Source organism: Oncorhynchus clarkii, chromosome 5 (genome assembly GCF_045791955.1).
Source record: "Oncorhynchus clarkii lewisi isolate Uvic-CL-2024 chromosome 5, UVic_Ocla_1.0, whole genome shotgun sequence".
In the NCBI taxonomy this organism is placed as follows: Eukaryota; Metazoa; Chordata; class Actinopteri; order Salmoniformes; family Salmonidae; genus Oncorhynchus; species Oncorhynchus clarkii.
Genome location: NC_092151.1, coordinates 84,106,857 through 84,128,036, shown reverse-complemented (window position 1 = coordinate 84,128,036; position 21,180 = coordinate 84,106,857). Strand labels below are relative to the sequence as shown.

The window sequence follows — 21,180 nt, the reverse complement described above, 5'->3', positions numbered from 1 at the left end:
TTATTGGACCAGGGCACGAGTAATAATTAGCATTAATTTTGCTCTTTATTTAACCATCTTACATATAAAACCTTATTTGTTCATCGGAAATTGTGAATATCTCACCACAGGTTAATGAGAACGGTGTGCTTGAAGGGATGCTCATAACTCTACAATGTTGGGTTGTATTGGAGAGAGTCTCAGTCTTAAATCATGTTCCACACTCACTGTATGTAGTTTTCATGCTAGTGATTTCCGAGAATCCACTCTCACAGAGGTACGTAGTTGCAAAGGGCATCAGTGTCTTAACAGCGTGATTTGCCAAGGCAGGATACTCTGAGCACAGCCCTATCCATAAATCTATCAGTGGTTTCTAATTAAATGAATTTTTCACATAACGGCTCCCTTTTTCAGATATCGGTAAGTGGACTGCAGGAAGGGCATGAAAGGCATGGATAACGAATCCAGTTGTTTGTGTCATCCATATCGGAAAAGTACCTGCGTAATTGTGCACCCAACTCACTCAGGTTCTTCGCTATATCACATTTGACATTCTCCCTAAGCTTGTTCATTTGCACTCAAAAATCATACAATGATGGATAGACCTGTGTGTTGACCTTGTTACTGCAGACAGTGAAGAGCTCCAACTTCTTAATCAAAGCCTCAATTTTGTCCTGCACATTGAATATAGTTACGGAGAGTCCCTGTAATCCTAGATACAGATTATTCAGGCGAGAAATAACATCACCCAGATAGACCAGTTGTGTGAGAAACTCGTCATCATGCTAGCGGTCAGACAAGTGAAAATTATGGTCAGTAAAGAAAACTTTAAGCTCATCTCTCAATTTAAAAAAATGTGTCAATACTTTGCCACTTGATATCCAGTGCCCTTCTTTATGTTGTAAAAGCGTTACATGGTCCCTGCCCATATCATTGCATAGTGCAGAAAATACACGAGAGTTCAAGGCCCTTGCTTTAACAAAGTTAACCATTTTCAATTTAGTGGCCAAACATCTTTCAGGCTGTCAGGCAGCAAGAGCCTCTCGGTGGATGCTGCAGTGTACCCAAGAGCCTCTCGGTGGATGCTGCAGTGTACCCAAGTGGCATCGGGAGCAACTGCTTGCATCGGGAGCAACGTTACCACTCCACTATGTCTCCCTGTCATGGCTTTTGCACCATCAGTACAGATACCAACACATCTTGACCACATCTTGACCACCAAAGTCCATTTGATGTCACAAAGCTGTCCAGTACTTTAAAAATATCCTCTCATGTTGTCCTGGTTTCCAGTGGTTTGCAGAAGAGGATGTCTTCCTTAATTGATCCCCCATAAACGTAACAGACATACCAGGAGCTGTGCCAGACCTGCCATGTCTGTTGACTCATCCAGCTGTAACGCATAGAATTGACTGGCTTGTATGCAAAGCAGTACAAGCCAGTACAATTGTTTAAAAACATCTCCTGCCATGTCACTGATGGGTCATGAAACAGTGTTGTTTGATGAAGGCATTGTCTGTATAGTTTGTTGGCCTTCTTCCCCAGCATTGTCTCAGCCATATAAGACGCTTATAGAGCTTGGTAGCTCACCATATAAGACGCTTCTAGCCCCTTCTTATTAATGTTGTCTGTTGTTTTTATACATGTCTTATTACTCAAAAGTTGACTTAATTCTCACTCAAAAAACTCCTGTGGCTTATTTTTCAAATTTCCATGTTTTGTTTCTAAATGTCTGCGCAAGAGTGAAGGTTTCATCGAGATGTGAGCTTGTACTTTTGCACATATAACACACTGTGGCTGAGGAAAGGCACTACTCCCAGTATAAGTGAACCCCAAATCAATGTAGTTCTTATCATATTTGCAACTCTTTGATGGTCGAACGTCTGTTGTTCGGTGCTTATCCCGGTAAGGGAGCAGTGGCTCTTCGGCTGCGTCAGATTCACAACAGTCTGTGTCCATGGTAGCTGGGCTAACAACAAATGTAGAATTACTAATGCTAGCATTGGATGTGTTTGTGGAAGCAGAACAGTTTGTTTCGTGGACAGGTGCAGGTGTAGTACTGCTGGTAGTAGCTGTACTACCAGTAGAGCTGGTATGTGTCTCTATGGACGCCTTACTAAATGGACTGTTTGAATTTTGTTATTTAATTTATTTTTATTTGAATCACATTTTTATTTGGCGTACCCAAGTTTGGGAATACCTGGGCTACTTGATGGCACTTTGATAAATGCAGAAAATCTACAATCAAAATTAACATTCTACAACAGCGACAATGTCATTTTTTTTGTTAGTTTGGGTGTGAAAACTATTTTTAAAAGGCATACTATGTCTTTCCGAACTCACTTCACTCGCTCATATAGAGGGAGGTTTGCGCTACCGGTGCTGACACATGCGCAGATCAAATACATCGCTGGAACGCCGGCGTAGGCTTACTTCGATTTTGATCCTACGCCGATTAAGATAAGCAGAGTCAGGTGTTTACATTACTATTTCCATAATCAGTTTAATATCAAATGATCAGTGTCCATGTAAACCTACTCCCTCTCTCTTCCTAACTTTTTCTACTTCTCTCTGCCTACATCTCCATCTGTCTCTACATCTCTTCTGTTTCTCCCTTTCTCTCTGATCTAATGTAGTTTTGATTGTGTATGTTGTCTCTCTCTTCTGTTTCTCCCTCTCTCTCTCAGATCTAATGTAGTTTTGATTGTGTATGTTGTCTCTCTCTTCTGTTTCTCCCTTTCTCTCTGATCTAATGTAGTTTTGATTGTGTATGTTGTCTCTTCTGTTTCTCCCTCTCTCTCTCAGATCTAATGTAGTTTTGATTGTGTATGTTGTCTCTCTCTTCTGTTTCTCCCTCTCTCTCTCAGATCTAATGTAGTTTTGATTGTGTATGTTGTCTCTCTCTTCTGTTTCTCCCTCCCTCTCTCTCTCAGATCTAATGTAGTTTTGATGGTGTATGTTGTCTCTCTCTTCTGTTTCTCCCTCTCTCTCTCAGATCTAATGTAGTTTTGATTGTGTATGTTGTCTCTCTTCTGTTTCTCCCTCTCTCTCTCAGATCTAATGTAGTTTTGATGGTGTATGTTGTCTCTCTTCTGTTTCTCCCTCTCTCTCTCAGATCTAATGTAGTTTTGATGGTGTATGTTATGTCTCTCTTCTGTTTCTCCCTCTCTCTCTCAGATCTAATGTAGTTTTGATGGTGTATGTTATGTCTCTGAAGTTTCTCCACTGCCTTATCTTGAGTTCCAGGGTCTCTGCTTCTCTCACAGTCAGCCCTGCTCCAGTCCAGTATAATACTTACAGAATTTAATCACAATGTAGTCGGCCAGGCCTCACTCACTCACTCACTCACTCACTCACTCACTTTATGTAGAGAAAGGGATATCTGGGGTGGATATTCTCACTGAGTAGAAGGTTATAGAAGATGTTGGGAACGTGGCGGGAGGCGAGGAGGGTTAAACCAAATTCAGGCTCACTTCTGAAGGCTGCCTGTCGGTCTAATAGCAGGGCATCGCCCCCACAACTTGAAAGGATCCCCCTGGGGAAAAGCTGACAGCTCCTTCTTTGAGAAAGTTAATTTAGGAGCGTGACCGTTTGGGGGTGTGTGGAATAACTTTTTCTCTCCCCAGGGTCACACAGTCCCAGCCAGGAAAATTAAAGATCCTACCATCTGATCTGTGCCAGTGCAATGCCACAGCAGGACTTCGAACGAGGCCTGTTCTCGAACTCTAACTCAGTGCTGTGCTGGATCCTCCAGAGAGACTGGTGGCGAGCCCATGCATCCCCAGGTCAGGGGGTCTTTCAATGGGCTTCAAGTCAGCTGCTGCTGCCTGCTCCTGAGTCAAACGGCCGGCCATAGCCTGGGGTGTCAGGTGGTTAACAGGATGTCAAGGGGTGGAAGTACATTTAATTTCTTACTGGTATGGGACACCCAAGTGTGCACATGCATATTTGTTTATATATACTGCAAAAATGACAGGTTAGCCTGCTCTAGTGACGCAAACAGATCAATAAAAACGATGTTGTCTGATCCATATAATGGGCCTACGAAAAGGGGAGACTATCAATATGACACCCATTAAACCTGTAGGAGGAAGTTATTGTCCAAAAACAAACAGAAGTGGCACTGACCCAGTAATGAGGACAGTGAATATGCAGACTCACCGGGGATGTGGCTCATGTTCTCTGCTGGAGCCAATGAGAGAGGCTACTGTTCGCTCAATTAAGTTAATATAACTAAAAGACAGATTGGAGTCTTTTCATTGTCGTCTCTTTACAGCAAAAGCCATTTGCTTTCCAAATAGTTTTTCCTTGATTCTATTTTTAAATACTGTGATATGCCTGGCTGGGTCTCTGCTTTTTACTGACAGTCACACCTCAACATTAGTCTATTTGGTATTTGCAGTGTGCTGGACAAATTGTGGGGCCTACCGACTGTATGCTATGTGATTTAAAACAATCCTCAGCTTTTAAATATATATATTTTTTAGCTAATGACCAAATCATGCTTTCTGGTTTAGGTGTCTATTTTGAATTATTTGATTTATTTCAAATCTAATTAAATTTTTCACATGGGCTGAATACAACAGGTGTAGTAGACCTTACAGTGAAATGCTTACTTTCAAGCCCTTAACCAACAATGCAGGTTTAAGAAAATACGTAAAAATTAAAGTAAGAGATAAGGAAAACAAATAATTAAAGAGCAGCAGTAAATAACAATAGCGGGGCTATATACAGGAGGTACCGGTTCAGATTCAGTGCGGGGGGAACCGGTGTTGAGGTAATTATGTCAATTATTTCTGTATAGACAGGAATAAGATAATTAGGCTATATAATTCTATTTACTTTGGGGAAAGCTTAGCTTCCCCTAACCTTATGGACACACCGTCTAGGCCTTTTAATGTGGCCTAAACACAACCAGTCATGATGATTTCATCGGATTGTCAAACAATCACTTAACAAAAGCTCTCCTGTAGGCGACCAACGCACATTCGTTCACTCACAAAATACCCAACAGTGCACCTTTAATTAGATGAATGGAAAGAGACAGCTGTTAAAAAACACCTGTGTGTATTGTAATGACATTCTGTGATTATCATTAGGCCTACACTTGTAGCCTGGAATGTCTCAAACTCATTTCCGCTTTGACAAAATGTTGTCTATGTGTTGGACTGCTTTCATCAATGGTTGGTCTGATGGCCGGGTTTCAGGTCTAGTCAACATATTGGTATGTTGGTACCAGCTAGGTCAGTTTCTTATTTTCAGTTGCAGATGACTATATCAATTGCCACTTGTCTAATAATGTATCATAAAGCCATTCATTTAGATGTAGAGTGTGTGGATTTACAGACACTGCTCGTTTGCCCTCCTCCTGTGTAAGCTAGTAGAATGTAGTATAGAAAGGTATCCAAGAACACCGTGGCCTCCATCATTCTTACATGGAGCTAGGTTCTTGGGCTCTGGTCTGAGCTGGGATCAGGAATGGCTGTTTTTCTGTTTGCTCAGTGTGTGAGCTAATGAAGCCTCTGTTTGAACATGAGATAGAGAGGGATGGATAAGGAAAGAGAGGGGCTTAACTGACCTAAAAAGCTTGAAAATGGGCCGATGGTACCTCTCTCACTGACTGACTGACTGACACTGTCTGTCACAGCACATGCTTCTGTCCATATCAGGAGATCTCAGGAGGCCTCGTCATAAGCTAGCAAAAGCTTCAAGTAATGGAAGAGCGGTATGCGATTCTGGTATAAGGAAATGCTCCCTCTTAATGCAGCCTCAGGGGTTGTTTCATATACAGTATCAGTCTAAAGTTTGGACACACCTACTCATTCAAGGGCTTTTCTGTATTTGGACTATTTTCTACATTGTGTAACATTGTTGTTGTTGTCTGTTCACACTGCTATGCTTTATCTTGGCCAGGTCGCAGTTGTAAATGAGAACTTGTTCTCAACTAGCCTACCTGGTTAAATAAAGGTGAAATGAAAAAAAATAAAAACAATTGTAGAATAATAGTGAAGACATCAAACATATGAAATGACATATGGAATCATGTAGTAAACAAAAGTTAAAAACAAATATTTGATCATTTAGGTTCTTCAAAGTATCCACCCTTTGCCTTGATGACAGCTTTGCACACTCTTGGCATTCTCTCAACCAGCTGCACGAGGTAGTCACCTCGAATGCATTTCAATTAACAGGTGTGCCTTGCTGAACGTGAATTTGTGGAATTTCTTTCCGCAATGCGTTTGAGATGGTCAGTTGTGTTGTGACAAGGTAGGGGTGGTATACAGAAGATAGCCCTATTTGGTAAAAGACCAAGTCCATATTATGATGACAGTCCATTACTTTAAGACATGAAGGTCAGTCAACCTGAAATGTCAAGAACTTTTAAAGTTTCTTCAAGTGCAGTCGCAAAAACCATCTAGCGCTATGATGAAACTGACTCTCATGAGGACCGCCACAGGAAAGGAAGACCCATAGTTACCTTTGCTGCCGAGGATAAGTTCATTAGATTTAACTGCACCTCAGATTGCAGCCAAAATAAATGCTTCACAGAGTTCAAGTAACATGCACATCTCCACATCAACTGTTCAAAGGCCTTCATGGTCGCATTGCTGTAAAGAAACCGCTATTAAAGGACACCAATAAGACAAAGAGACTTCCTTTGGCCAAGAAACACGAGAAATGGACATTAGACCGGTGGACATCTGTCCTTTGGTCTAATGAGTCCAAATTTGAGATTTTTGGGTCCAATACCATGTCTTTGTGATACGAAGTGTTGGTGAACATATGATCTCCGCATGTGTGGTTCCCACGTGAAGCATGGAGGTGTGGGGGTGCTTTGCTGGTGACACTGTCAGTGATTTATTTAGAATTCAAGGCACATTTAACCAGCATGGCTACCACGGCATTCCGCAGCGATATGCCAGCCCATCTGGTTTGCGCTTAGTGGGACTATCATTTGTTTTTCAACAGGACAATGACCCAACACACCTCCAGGCTGTGTAAGAGCTATTTGACCAAGTGAGAACAATGGAGTGCTGCATCAGATGACCTGGCCTCCACAATCACCGACCTTAACCCAATTGAGATGATTTGGGATGAGTTGGACTGCAGAGTGAAGGAAACGAAGCCAACAAGTGCTCAGCATATGTGGGAACTCCTTCAAGACTGTTGGAAAAGCATTCCTCATGAAGCTGTTTGAGAGAATGCCAAGAGTGTGCAAATATGTCATCAAGGCAAAGGGTGGCTACATTGAAGAATCTCAAATGTAAAATATATTGTGATTTAACACTTGGTTGCTTCATGATTCCATATGTGTTATTTCATAGTTTGATGTCTTCACTATTATTCTACAATGTAGAAAATAGTCAAAATAAAGTAAAACCCTTGAATGACTAGGTGTCCAAACCCTTGATTGGTACTGTATATTGATTTATTTTCTACCCCTTTTAAAACCTGAGATGTTTTTCAAAACCCTCATTTACACGCTGCAAGGTTGTTCTCTTTCTCCTACCTCTCTCTCCTCCATCTCTCTTCTTTCTCTCTCCTCCTTCTCTCTTCTTTCTCTCTCCTCCATCTCTCTTCTTTCTCTCTCCTCCTCCTCTCTTCTTTCTCTCTCCTCCTTCTCTCTTCTTTCTCTCTCCTCCTCCTCTCTTCTTTCTCTCTCCTCCTCCTCTCTTCTTTCTCTCTCCTCCTCCTCTCTTCTTTCTCTCTCCTCCTTCTCTCTTCTTTCTCTCTCCTCCATCTCTCTTCTTTCTCTCTCCTCCTCTCTTCTTTCTCTCTCCTCCTTCTCTCTTCTTTCTCTCTCCTCCTTCTCTCTTCTTTCTCTCTCCTCCATCTCTCTTCTTTCTCTCTCCTCCTCTCTTCTTTCTCTCTCCTCCTTCTCTCTTCTTTCTCTCTCCTCCTCCTCTCTTCTTTCTCTCTCCTCCTTCTCTCTTCTTTCTCTCTCCTCCTCCTCTCTTCTTTCTCTCTCCTCCTCCTCTCTTCTTTCTCTCTCCTCCTCCTCTCTTCTTTCTCTCTCCTCCTCCTCTCTTCTTTCTCTCTCCTCCATCTCTCTTCTTTCTCTCTCCTCCTCCTCTCTTCTTTCTCTCTCCTCCTCCTCTCTTCTTTCTCTCTCCTCCTTCTCTCTTCTTTCTCTCTCCTCCTCCTCTCTTCTTTCTCTCTCCTCCTCCTCTCTTCTTTCTCTCTCCTCCTCCTCTCTTCTTTCTCTCTCCTCCATCTCTCTTCTTTCTCTCTCCTCCTCCTCTCTTCTTTCTCTCTCCTCCTTCTCTCTTCTTTCTCTCTCCTCCTCCTCTCTTCTTTCTCTCTCCTCCTTCTCTCTTCTTTCTCTCTCCTCCATCTCTCTCCCTCACTCCTGCACCGCTCTCATTCTCCTGGTTTTGATGTTGAATTCAAAGCACTTGCAAATGTATATTTTCTCTGGAACATTTTCTTAGCCTGCTCATGTAAAGTGTGTTGGAGGAGAATAATAATGACTGTAACCTGATGGGAATTAAATGTCTGAAGTTCAAAGCATCTTGTACATCAGAGCAGCTGTCAATCAAACACACTCTCTCAAGCTCCGGATGGGGTGGCGAGAGAGAGGATGACATGCGTGTGTGCGTGCGACAGGGAATAACAGGTTACTGGAGGTTGGTTGTGTTGGTGTGTGTTTGTGTGTGGGGGGGGGTGCATGGGGGGTGGTGTTGGATCAAAGTGACCTGGCCATGGTGCAGGGTGGAGCAGCCTGCTCCCCAGAGACGCCTCCCTCCTCTCCTCTCCCCTCCCCATCCCTCTATCAGCTTTTCTTTCATGGCTGAGGCAGCCTGAAAACAATGCTGGGTTGGATAAGACTAGCTGCTATGACGGCACAGAGTGGCCAGTGGGCTGCCAACCCTACCCTAACCCTAGGGAATCTACTGGGCTTAGAGCAACCATACACCCACCACCCCCCAGACACCCACCACACACTACTTGTACCCCACCTATGCATGTGGTGCATCACTGGGAGGATGAGATAAGCATATATTCCACACAGCATGGGCGTCAGTGAGATGGTTGTTGCAGTTTGCATCAGCACACTATGCATTTCAGATTCAGTCCAGATTCAGTTTCTCTTTCTATCTTTTTATTATCGTCCTCCTGCCTTCTCTTTCTGAGAGATATTACTTCTATGGTGGAGAAGTGAAATATACGTCCAATTGGTTCTGTTGTAAACATGTCTTTATCTTTATTCAGGTTTGATGGTAACTTCAACACCAACGTGTCCAAGACCATCTGCTGTGACAGGCTCTCCCCCACGGTCAACAGTCGAGCCTTCAACCCTGGACGGGACCTCAACTCAGGTGGGTCACCTTCTACCACTATCACCCCTTACCCCCCTCACTTCTCCCTTACACCCTCACTACCCCATTACCCCTACCACCATTTACCCTCATCATTACCCCTTACCCCTACCACCATTTTCCCTCATCATTACCCCCTTACCCCTACCACCACTTACCCCCCTTACTACCCCATTACCCCCTCACTACCCCTTACCCCCCTCACTTCCCCCTTACACCCTCACTACTCCATTACCCCTACCACCATTTACCCTCATCATTACCCCTTACCCCTACCACCCCTTACCCCCCTCACCTCCCCCTTACACCCTCACTACCCCATTACCCCTACCACCCCTTACCCCCCTTACTACCCCATTACCCCTACCACCATTTTCCCTCATCATTACCCCCTTACCACTATCACCCCTTACCCCCCTCACCTCCCCCTTACACCCTCACTACCCCATTACCCCTACCACCCCTTACCCCCTCGCTACCCCTTACCCTTACCCTCCTCACTTCCCCCGTACCCTCCCACTACCCCTTACCCTCCTCATTACACCATTACCCCTACCACACCCTACCCTCTTCATTACCCCCTTACCCCTACCGCCCCTTACCCTCCTCACTTCTCCCTTACCCCCCTTACTACCCCATTACCCCGTCACTACCCCTTACCACCCTTACGACTCCATTACCCCTACCACCTCTTACCTACCCTCCTCACTTCCCCCTTACCCTCCTCACTACCACTTACCCTCCTCACTACCCCTTACCCTTACCCTCCTCACTTCCCCCTTACCCTCCTCACTTCCCCCTTACTCCCCTTACCCCCTCACTACCACCTACCCCCTTACCCCCTCACTACCACCTACCCCCTTACCCCCTCACTACCACCTACCCCTTACCCCCTCACTACCACTTACCCCCTTACCCCCTCACTACATCCCTTACCCCCTCACTACACCCCTTACCCTTACCCTCCTCACTTCTCCCTTACCCCCCTTACTACCCCATTACCCCGTCACTACCCCTTACCACCCTTACGACCCCATTACCCCTACCACCCCTTACCTACCCTCCTCACTTCCCCCTTACCCTCCTCACTTCCCCCTTACTCCCCTTACCCCCTCACTACCACTTACCCTCCTCACTACCCCTTACCCTTACCCTCCTCACTTCCCCCTTACCCTCCTCACTTCCCCCTTACTCCCCTTACCCCTCACTACCACCTACCCCCTTACCCCCTCACTACCACCTACCCCCTTACCCCCTCACTACCACTTACCCCCTTACCCCCTCACTACCCCTTACCCTCCTCACTTCCCCCTTACCCTTACCCTCCTCACTTCCCCCTTACCCTTACCGTCCTCACTTCCCCCTTACCCTTACCGTCCTCACTTCCCCCTTACCCTCCTCACTACCCCTTACCCTTACCCTCCTCACCTCCCCCTTACCCCCTCACTACCCCTTACCCCCCTTACCCCCCTTACCCTCTCACTTCCCCCTTACCCTCCTCACTACCCCTTATCCTTACCTTCCTCACTTCCCCCTTACCCTTACCCTCCTCATACCCCTTACCCTTACCCTCCTCACTTCCCCCTTACCCCCACACTACCCCTTACCCTTACCGTCCTCACTTCCCCCTTACCCCCCTTACCCCCTCACTACCCCTTACCCTCCTCACTTCCCCCTTCCCCCCTCACTACCCCTTACCCTTACCCTCCTCACCTCCCCCTTACCCCCTCACTACCCCTTACCCTCCTCACTTCCCCCTTACCCCCTCACTACCCCTTACCCTTACCCTCCTCACCTCCCCCTTACCCCCCTTACCCCCTCACTACCCCTTACCCTCCTCACTTCCCCCTTACCCCCTCACTACCCCCTTACCCCCTCACTACCCCTTACCCCCCTTACCCTTACCACCCTTTACGGCAACCCATATTTCTAAGAAATTCATATTCACCATATGGTTACATCTTAAAAGGAAAAGGGCTTTGAACCCAGATGGAAATAATGAACTGTGCCTGTTCCACGCATTATTAGACCACTTTGTATTCTGTTTACTCCCCTCCTCTCTGCCCCTTCTATTTTCCTTCTCTCTCTCTCGCGCTCTCGCTCTTGCTCTCTCTCTCTTTTTCTTTCTCTCTCTCTCTCTCTCTCTCTCTCTCTCTCTCTCTCTCTCTCGCTCTTGCTCTCTCTCTCTTTTTCTTTCTCTCTCTCTCTCTCTCTCTCTCTCTCTCTCTCGCTCTTGCTCTCTCTCTCTTTTTCTTTCTCTCTCTCTCTCTCTCTCTCTCTCTCTCTCTCTCGCTCTTGCTCTCTCTCTGAGATCAAAGGAAGTATTTTGGTCTGCTTCTCCATTCAGGAACTGTATGTTTTTCTCATTCTACATTAAAAGGCTTTGTCGGGCCTTCTGAACTGCTGTTAGCCAATCATAATCAGATGTGATGACGTAATCATTTAACTTCTGCATCAGAACACTCCCAGTCAAAGATCAGACAATCCACAATTCAGACAATTCAGACAATCCCTCACCACCCTACCCCAATCCATCTCTCCCTGACTCCACTTATCATGGCAGAATATCACTAACCCATGCCCTAACTGTACAGAAGCAGCTTGTTCCCCTACCCGTCTCTACGTCTCTCACACCCTCTCCGTCCAAATTCCAGGCCGCTCCGCCTTCGAAGCAGATTAGGGCGATACATCTTCATCTCAGAGCTTATTTTTCCAAAGCAGTCATCAGGAGTTCATGTTACCGCCAAGCCTCCATTCCTCAGCCCGTCTTGACCTCCAGCCTATGCTAGCATTTATCGTCCCCATTTGTCTGGACCCAGTCTGAACAACCAAAGAGAAAGGAGGAGGGACAGAGAGAAGGAAGATTATCCAGAGGAGGAGAGAGTGAGAAATGACTTGGGGAGGAAGAGAAGTGAGTGAGTGAAGAAAAAGGTAGAGCGAGACGTGTCAGGTGATCTGTTTTTCCTGGACTCATCCTTCTGGTTATTGTTTTCCTCATCTCCTTTCTGTTATCTCCTTCTGTTTTCTCCTTTCTGTTATCTCCTTTTGTTATCTCCTTTCTGTTTTCCTCCTGTTTTCTCCCTTTTATCTCTTTCTGGTATCTCTTTCTGTTTTCTCCTTTCTGTTTTCTCCTTTCTGTTTTCTCCTTTCTGTCATCTCCTTTCTGTCATCTCCTTTCTGTCTTCTCCTTTCTGTCTTCTCCTTTCTGTCATCTCCTTTCTGTCATCTCCTTTCTGTCATCTCCTTTCTGTCATCTCCTTTCTGTCTTCTCCCTTTTGTTTTCTCCCTTTTGTCGTCTCCTTCTGTCATCTCCTTCCTGTTTTCTCCTTCTGTCATCTCCTTCCTGTTTTCTCCTTTCTGTTTTCTTTCCTCTTTTCCCTACTTTTTTGCTCTATTTTTGCTTTAATAATATATAGCATTTAGCAGATGTTTTTATCCAAAGAGAATTAGTCATGCGTGCATACATTTTACGTATGGGTGTCCCCGGGAATCGAATCCACAATCCTGTCATTACAAACCTCATGCTCTACCAACTGAGCCAGACAAGACCACTCCGTCTCTTGTCAGTCATTGTTTCACAGCCATTCCTCTTTCCACTTCCTTATCTATGACACAACAGCTCTTTTCTCAATCTGAATTAGTTCTCACAGTGCTTCAGCCACTGGTTTGATGTGAAATAGTATTTATTGTCCATTTTGAGACGCCATAGTCAGAATTAATCTAAGATAATTCAAGAAATCTGTAATTAATTTATACGTTTTTGCTGAGGAGATCTTAGTCGTGCAAATTTACATCTAACTAAGATGGTATGTGCAATGTTTATTAATAATGTGCATGAAAACGAGTAGTCTCTCGTTGAATGACAACAGACTTTATTGAAGAATCCTTACTGTTGACCAATCACGGACGAAGGGACGTAGACTTTGGCTACTGACTTGGGCTTGCCTCTCCCCAAAAAATGTGTGCCCAAACAGCTGAAAATCCCTCCCCGAAATCCAAACGAACAAAAACATCACAAAACTATTTTAGAGTAAGCAGTGGCACTTCAGCCAGTCATCTATATGGTTCTAGTGTTTTCTATACATTAGTGGCAGGATTAAGGGCTGAAACCTAGTAGATATATACAGACTCTGTTAGCCTGTTTACATGTCTAGAGATTCCTTTTTAATACTAGATGGAGATGGATGGACTGCCTGAGAGTGCTTATGTATGGCAAGCTAGTGTGCCTCAACTCAATATGAAATACAAACGTGCCACTAAGTAGCCCATATCCCCACCATGTTGTAGTGTTGGTTTATATAGGGTACTGTGTTCATGTTGTAGTGTTGGTTTATAAGGGTACTGTGTTCATGTTGTAGTGTTGGTCTATATAGGGTATTGTGTTCATGTTGTAGTGTTGGTCTATATAGGGTACTGTGTTCATGTTGTAGTGTTGGTTTATATAGGGTACAGTGTTCATGTTGCTGTAGTGTTGGTTTATAAGGGTACTGTGTTCATGTTGTAGTGTTGGTCTATATAGGGTACTGTGTTCATGTTGTTGTAGTGTTGGTTTATAAGGGTACTGTGTTCATTTTGTAGTGTTGGTCTATATAGGGTATTGTGTTCATGTTGTAGTGTTGGTCTATATAGGGTAATGTGTTCATGTTGTAGTGTTGGTTTATATAGGGTACAGTGTTCATGTTGTAGTGTTGGTCTATATAGGGTACTGTGTTCATGTTGTTGTAGTATTGGTCTATATAGGGTACTGTGTTCATGTTGTACTGTTGGTCTGTATAGGGTACTGTGTTCATGTTGTAGTGTTGTTGGTGTATAAGGGTACAGTGTTCATGTTGTAGTGTTGGTCTATATAGGGTACTGTGTTCATGTTGTAGTGTTGTTGGTGTATAAGGGTACTGTGTTCATGTTGTAGTGTTGGTTTATATAGGGTACTGTGTTCATGTTGTTGTAGTGTTGGTCTATATAGGGTACTGTGTTCATGTTGTTGTGTTGGTCTATATAGGGTACTGTGTTCATGTTGTAGTGTTGTTGGTGTATAAGGGTACAGTGTTCATGTTGTAGTGTTGGTCTGTATAGGGTACTGTGTTCATGTTGTAGTGTTGTTGGTGTATAAGGGTACTGTGTTCATGTTGTAGTGTTGTTGGTGTATAAGGGCACTGTGTTCATGTTGTTGTAGTATTGGTCTATATAGGGTACTGTGTTCATGTTGTAGTGTTGTTGGTGTATAAGGGTACTGTGTTCATGTTGTAGTGTTGGTTTATATAGGGTACTGTGTTCATGTTGTTGTAGTGTTGTTCTATATAGGGTACTGTGTTCATGTTGTTGTAGTATTGGTCTATATAGGGTACAGTGTTCATGTTGTAGTGTTGGTTTATATAGGGTACTGTGTTCATGTTGTAGTGTCGGTCTTCATAGGGTACTGTGTTCTTGTTGTAGTGTTGGTCTATATAGGGTACTGAATTCATGTTGTAGTGTTGGTCTATATAGGGTACTGTGTTCATGTTGTAGTGTTGGTTTATATAGGGTACTGTGTTCATGTTGTAGTGTTGGTCTATATAGGGTACTGTGTTCATGTTGTTGTAGTGTTGGTCTATATAGGGTACTGTTGTTGTAGTGTTGGTTTATATAGGGTACTGTGTTCATGTTGTTGTAGTGTTGGTCTTTATAGGGTACTGTCTTCATGTTGTTGTAGTATTGGTCTATATAGGGTACAGTGTTCATGTTGTAGTATTGGTCTATATAGGGTACAGTGTTCATGTTGTAGTGTTGGTTTCTATAGGGTACTGTGTTCATGTTGTAGTGTTGGTTTATATAGGGTACAGTGTTCATGTTGTAGTGTTGGTTTATATAGGGTACAGTGTTCATGTTGTAGTATTGGTCTATATAGGGTACAGTGTTCATGTTGTAGTGTTGGTCTATATAGGGTACTGTGTTCATGTTGTTGTAGTGTTGGTCTTTATAGGGTACTGTCTTCATGTTGTTGTAGTATTGGTCTATATAGGGTACAGTGTTCATGTTGTAGTATTGGTCTATATAGGGTACAGTGTTCATGTTGTAGTGTTGGTCTATATAGGGTACTGTGTTCATGTTGTAGTGTTGGTTTCTATAGGGTACTGTGTTCATGTTGTAGTGTTGGTTTATATAGGGTACTGTGTTCATGTTGTTGTAGTGTTGGTCAATACAGTGCCTTGCGAAAGTATTCGGCCCCCTTGAACTTTGCGACCTTTTGCCACATTTCAGGCTTCAAACATAAAGATATAAAACTATTTTTTTGTGAAGAATCAACAACAAGTGGGACACAATCATGAAGTGGAACGACATTTATTGGGTACAGTTAAACTTTAAAAGAAATGGCTTTCTTCTTGCCACTCTTCTTCTAGAGGGACGGCCAGGTCTTGGTAGATTTGCTGTGGTCTGATACTCCTTCCATTTCAATATTATCGCTTGCACAGGGCTCCTTGGGATGTTTAAAGCTTGGGAAATCTTTTTGTATCCAAATCCGGCTTTAAACTTCTTCACAACAGTATCTCGGACCTGCCTGGTGTGTTCCTTGTTCTTCATAATGCTCTCTGCACTTTTGACGGACCTCTGAGACTATCACAGTGCAGGTGCATTTATACGGAGACTTGATTACACACAGGTGGATTGTATTTATCATCATTAGTCATATAGGTCAACATTGGATCATTCAGAGATCCTCACTGAACTTCTGGAGAGAGTTTGCTGCACTGAAAGTAAAGGGGCTGAATAATTTTGCACGCCCAATTTTTCAGTTTTTGATTTGTTTAAAAAGTTTGAAATATCCAATAAATGTCGTTCCACTTCATGATTGTGTCCCACTTGTTGTTTATTCTTCACAAAAAAATACAGTTTTATATCTTTATGTTTGAAGCCTGAAATGTGGCAAAAGGTCGCAAAGTTCAAGGGGGCCGAATACTTTCGCAAGGCACTGTATAGGGTACTGTGTTCATGTTGTAGTGTTGGTTTATATAGGGTACTGTGTTCATGTTGTTGTAGTGTTGGTTTATATAGGGTACAGTGTTCATGTTGTAGTGTTGGTCTATATAGGGTACAGTGTTCATGTTGTTGTAGTGTTGGTCTATATAATTGTTACAGGGGAGAGGAGGGGGATGAATGAGCCAATTGTAACCTGGGGATTATTAGGTGACTGTGATGGTTCAAGGGCCAGATTGGGAATTTAGCCAAGACACCGGGGTTAACACCCCTACTCTTACGATAAGTGCCATGGGATCTTTAATGACCTCAGAGAATCAGGACACCCGTTTAACGTCCCATCCGAAAGACGGCACCCTACACAGGGGCATTGGGATATTTTTTATTTATAAAACAAACAAAAAATTTAGACCAGAGGAAAGAGTGCCTCCTACTGGCCCTCCAACACCACTTCCAGCAGCATCTGGTCTCCCATCCAGGTACTGACCAGGACCAACCCTGCTTAGCTTCAGAAGCAAACCAGTAGTGGTATGCAGGGTGGTATGCTTTATAGGGTACTGTGTTCATGTTGTTGTAGTGTTCGTCTATATAGGGTACAGTGTTCATGTTGTAGTGTTGGTCTATATAGGGTACTGTGTTCATGTTGTTGTTGTGTTGGTCTGTATTAGGTACTGTGTTCATGTTGTAGTGTTGGTCTATATAGGGTACAGTGTTCATGTTGTAGTGTTGGTCTATATAGGGTACAGTGTTCATGTTGTATTGTTGGTCTATATAAGGTACTGTGTTCATGTTGTATTGTTGGTCTATATAGGCTACTGTGTTCATGTTGTATTGTTGGTCTATATAGGGTACTGTGTTCATGTTGTAGAGTTGGTCTATGTAGGGTACTGTGTTCATGTTGTTGTAGTGTTGGTCTATATAGGGTACTGTGTTCATGTTGTAGAGTTGGTCTATATAGGGCACTGTGTTCATGTTGTAGAGTTGGTCTATATAGGGTACTGTGTTCATGTTGTTGTAGTGTTGGTCTATATAGGGTACTGTGTTCATGTTGTAGTGTTGGTCTATATAGGGTACTGTGTTCATGTTGTTGTAGTGTTGGTCTGTATAGGGTACTGTGTTCATGTTGTAGTGTTGGTTTATATAGGCTACTGTGTTCATGTTGTATTGTTGGTCTATATAGGGTACTGTGTTCATGTTGTTGTAGTGTTGGTCTATATAGGGTACTGTGTTCATGTTGTTGTAGTGTTGGTCTGTATAGGGTACAGTGTTCATGTTGTAGTGTTGGTCTGTATAGGGTACTGTGTTCATGTTGTAGTGTTGGTCTATATAGGGTACTGTGTTCATGTTGTTGTAGTGTTGGTCTGTATAGGGTACTGTGTTCATGTTGTAGTGTTGGTCTATATAGGGTACTGTGTTCATGTTGTTGTAGTGTTGGTCTATATAGGGTACTGTGTTCATGTTGTTGTAGTGTTGGTCTATATAGGGTACTGTGTTCATGTTGTTGTAGTGTTGGTCTGTATAGGGTACTGTGTTCTAGAGGGCTGCTGGTTTGTAGTTCAACGTTGGGTATTGTGTTTGGAAATACTGAGTAGATTGGGTCAGCATGTGGGCAGTGGGGTAATAAACTCTAGTGTAGTATAAATACAGTAGAGTACACAGACTAACGGGTAGACAAATACTTTTTGAGCAAACAGTGTTTTTTTTAGACAAACTTCAAGGGATAGGTCATTCTAGGAGTTTGTCTGATGGGAATCTGTGATGTCATCAGACTCCCCCCTTGCTTGACGACCAATACAGGAGCAACGGAGAACAAACTAGGAATCCCCCCCTCCCATTTGTGCTCTGTCATGACCTACCTGGACCACTTATTGAGATGTGCCATTTTTTCAGGATATCGGTTGTTAAATGAGGTAAAAAGAGACTGGAGTGGCACTTTAAATGCTGTCATCATGTGTGCTGTTATCCATCTTCAGGGCCCTACTTTGTTATAGAGGAGCAAGACACACACATACCAAGACATAGTAACACTTTTTGGCACTGGTTGAGGAATCTGGCTCTATTTGTGTGTCCCTCCCCCTCTCTTTTGTCTGTTTCATGTGAATGGCTGTTTGTGTTCCTCTGTTGTTGTGCTCTGCCAGACAGGAAGCTGCAGGGTTTGTGATCTGATCTCTCTGAAGATTCTCTTGACTTCTCTGACCCAATAAAAGTCTGTTTGTTTAGGCAGCTAATTTGATCCTGTTCCCTGGCAGATGCTGCTGCTTGATCAGCCTGCAATGCAGTAATATAACAAACCAGTAAACAAGAAACTTCTCTTGAAAGTCACATACTCTGAGAAAGTTTGGCTTAAGTTGAGACTTAAAGTTTGGCTTAAGTTGAGAATTAAAATACACTATTTATACAAAAGTATGTGTACACCCCTTCAAATTAGTGGATGTGGCTATTTCAGCCACACCTGTTGCTGACAGGTATTAAACAAATTGAGCACACAGACAGGCAATCTCCATAGATAAAACAGGAGCTTCATGAAATGGGTTTCCATGGCTGAGAAGCCGCACACAAGCCTAAGATCATGCGCAACGCCAAGCGTCGACTGGAGTGGTGTAAAGCTTGCCACCATTGGACTCTGGAGCAGTGGAAACATGTTCTCTGGAGTGATGAATCACACTTCACCATCTGGCAGTCTGACGGACAAATTTTGGTTTAGCGGATGCCCAGAGAACGCTACCTGCCCGAATGCATAGTACCGACTGTTTTTCATGGTTCAGGCCCCTTAGTTCCAGTGAAGGGAAACCTTAACACTACAGCGTACGCTGGCATTCTAGACGATTCTGTGCTTCCAACTTTGTGGCAACAGTTTGGGGAAAGCCCTTTCCTGTTTCAGTATGACAATGCCCCCGTGCACAAAGCGAGGTGCATACAGAAATTGTTTGTCAATCGGCCTACATCAGTACCCGACCTCACTAATTGAAGCAAGTCCCCTCAGCAATGTTCCAAAATCTAGTGGAAAGCCTTCCCAGAAGAATGGAGGCTGTTAAATCAGCAAAGTAGGGACCAACTCCATGTTAATGCCTATGAGTCTGGAATGAGATGTTTGACGAGCATGTGTCCACATACTTTTGGTCATGTAGTGTAGATGTACAGTGTGCCGTTGACAACATTAGGCCAACTAAGAGCCCACAGTTACACTTAAGTGAAATGATTAGAACCATGTTAGTAATACAGCAGAATGAACAGTTTAATCTGACATCCAGTCTGACACAGTCATATAGGGAATGGGATTTTATGCCAGGCCTTACATTAGTATTAGTAGAATGATTCTCATGTGAGCTCACTCTCACTCTTCACACACAGACTAGAGGAGACTAGGTTAACCCTTTTTAAAGTCTCCATCTATCCGTGGGCTCTGACAGGTGTCTGAGAGCACAGAACACTCTCTTTGTGTTTCATAATACTTCATCACCCAGAATCCCTCAGAATTTAAATGGTATCAACCCTACCTCTCTCGCTCTGTTGCTCTTGCTTACTCGCCCTCTCTCTCTAATATTAATCCTCCCTACGGTTTGTAATACTGACATGTCTCATCCTCTCCTCTGTAGTGTTGGCAGATAACCTGAAGTCCAACCCGGGCATCAAGTGGCAGTACTTCAGCTCAGAGGAGGGCATCTTCACTGTGTTTCCCGCCCACAAGTTCCACTGCAAGGGCAACTACGAGCACCGCAGCAGGTACAGTACAACTAAATGACTAAAATGTTACACTTCCAGACCAGCAATACAATTACACACCTAGATTAACAGTACAATCAACTAGCCCTAAACACATGGGCAAGAATGGAGAAATGATTGTTACATAAATCATCAACCAATCAAATTTATTTATAAAGCCATTCTTACATCAGCTGATGTCACAAAGTACTGTAGAGAAACCCAGCCTAAAACCGCAAACAGCAAGCAATGCAGGTGTAGAAGCACGGTGGCTAGGAAAAACTCCCTAGCAAGACTAGAACCTAGGAAGAAACCTAGAGAGGAACCAGGCTATTATAACAGAGATTATAACAGAACATGGCCAAGATGTTCAAATGTTCATAGATGACAGCAGGGTCAAATAATAATAATCACAGTGGTTGTTGAGGGTACAGGTCAGCACCTCAGGAGTAAATGCTGTCACTAGAGAGTTGAAAACAGCAGGTCTGGGACAGGTAGCACGGCCGGTGAACAGGTCAGGATTCCATAGCCGCGGGCAGAACAGTTGAACTGGAGCAGCAGCACGGCCACTTGCACAATTGGTGGCAGACGAAATACTTTTTTGCCTCACTGTGTATATATATATAGTTAAATGTATCACTTTCTTTTTATATGTATACAGTGGGGCAAAAAAGTATTTAGTCAGCCACCAATTGTGCAAGTTCTCCCACTTAAAAATATGAGAGGCCTGCAATTTTCATCATAGGTACACTTCAACTATGACAGACAAAATGAGGGGATTTTTAATGAATTTATTTGCAAATTATGGTGGAAAATAAGTATTTGGTCACCTACAAACAAGCAAGATTTCTGGCTCTCTTTAAGAGGCTCCTCTGTCCTCCACTCGTTACCTGTATTAATGGGACCTGTTTGAACTTGTTATCAGTATAAAACACACCTGTCCACAACCTCAAACAGGATTTTTTTTTCTCATTTTGTCTGTCATAGTTGAAGTGTACCTATGATGAAAATTACAGGCCTCTCTCTCGTTTTTTTAAGTGGGAGAACTTGCACAATTGGTGGCTGACTAAATACTTTTTTGCCCCACTGTATGCCCTACTAGCATCACGGTTCTGACTTAGAATATGCAACTACAAATACCTAGGTGTCTGGTTAGACTTTAAACTCTCTTTCCAGACTCACATTAAGCATCTCCTATCCAAAATTAAATCTAGAATCCTACCGATCCTCG

At 43.5% G+C, this 21,180-nt stretch overlaps 1 protein-coding gene across 2 annotated transcripts in view; it reads left to right on the top strand.

The window, feature by feature from the left end:
- The window catches only part of LOC139409477 (cache domain containing 1), a 132,658-nt gene that overhangs the window by 62,266 nt on the left and 49,212 nt on the right, over positions 1-21,180 (top strand). For both annotated transcript variants that reach the window (XM_071154671.1, XM_071154672.1), the window contains exons 4-5: positions 9,190-9,296; positions 19,844-19,970. In XM_071154671.1, coding sequence (XP_071010772.1) covers positions 9,190-9,296; positions 19,844-19,970 — 234 coding nt within the window. The remainder of the gene's footprint in view (positions 1-9,189; positions 9,297-19,843; positions 19,971-21,180) is intronic.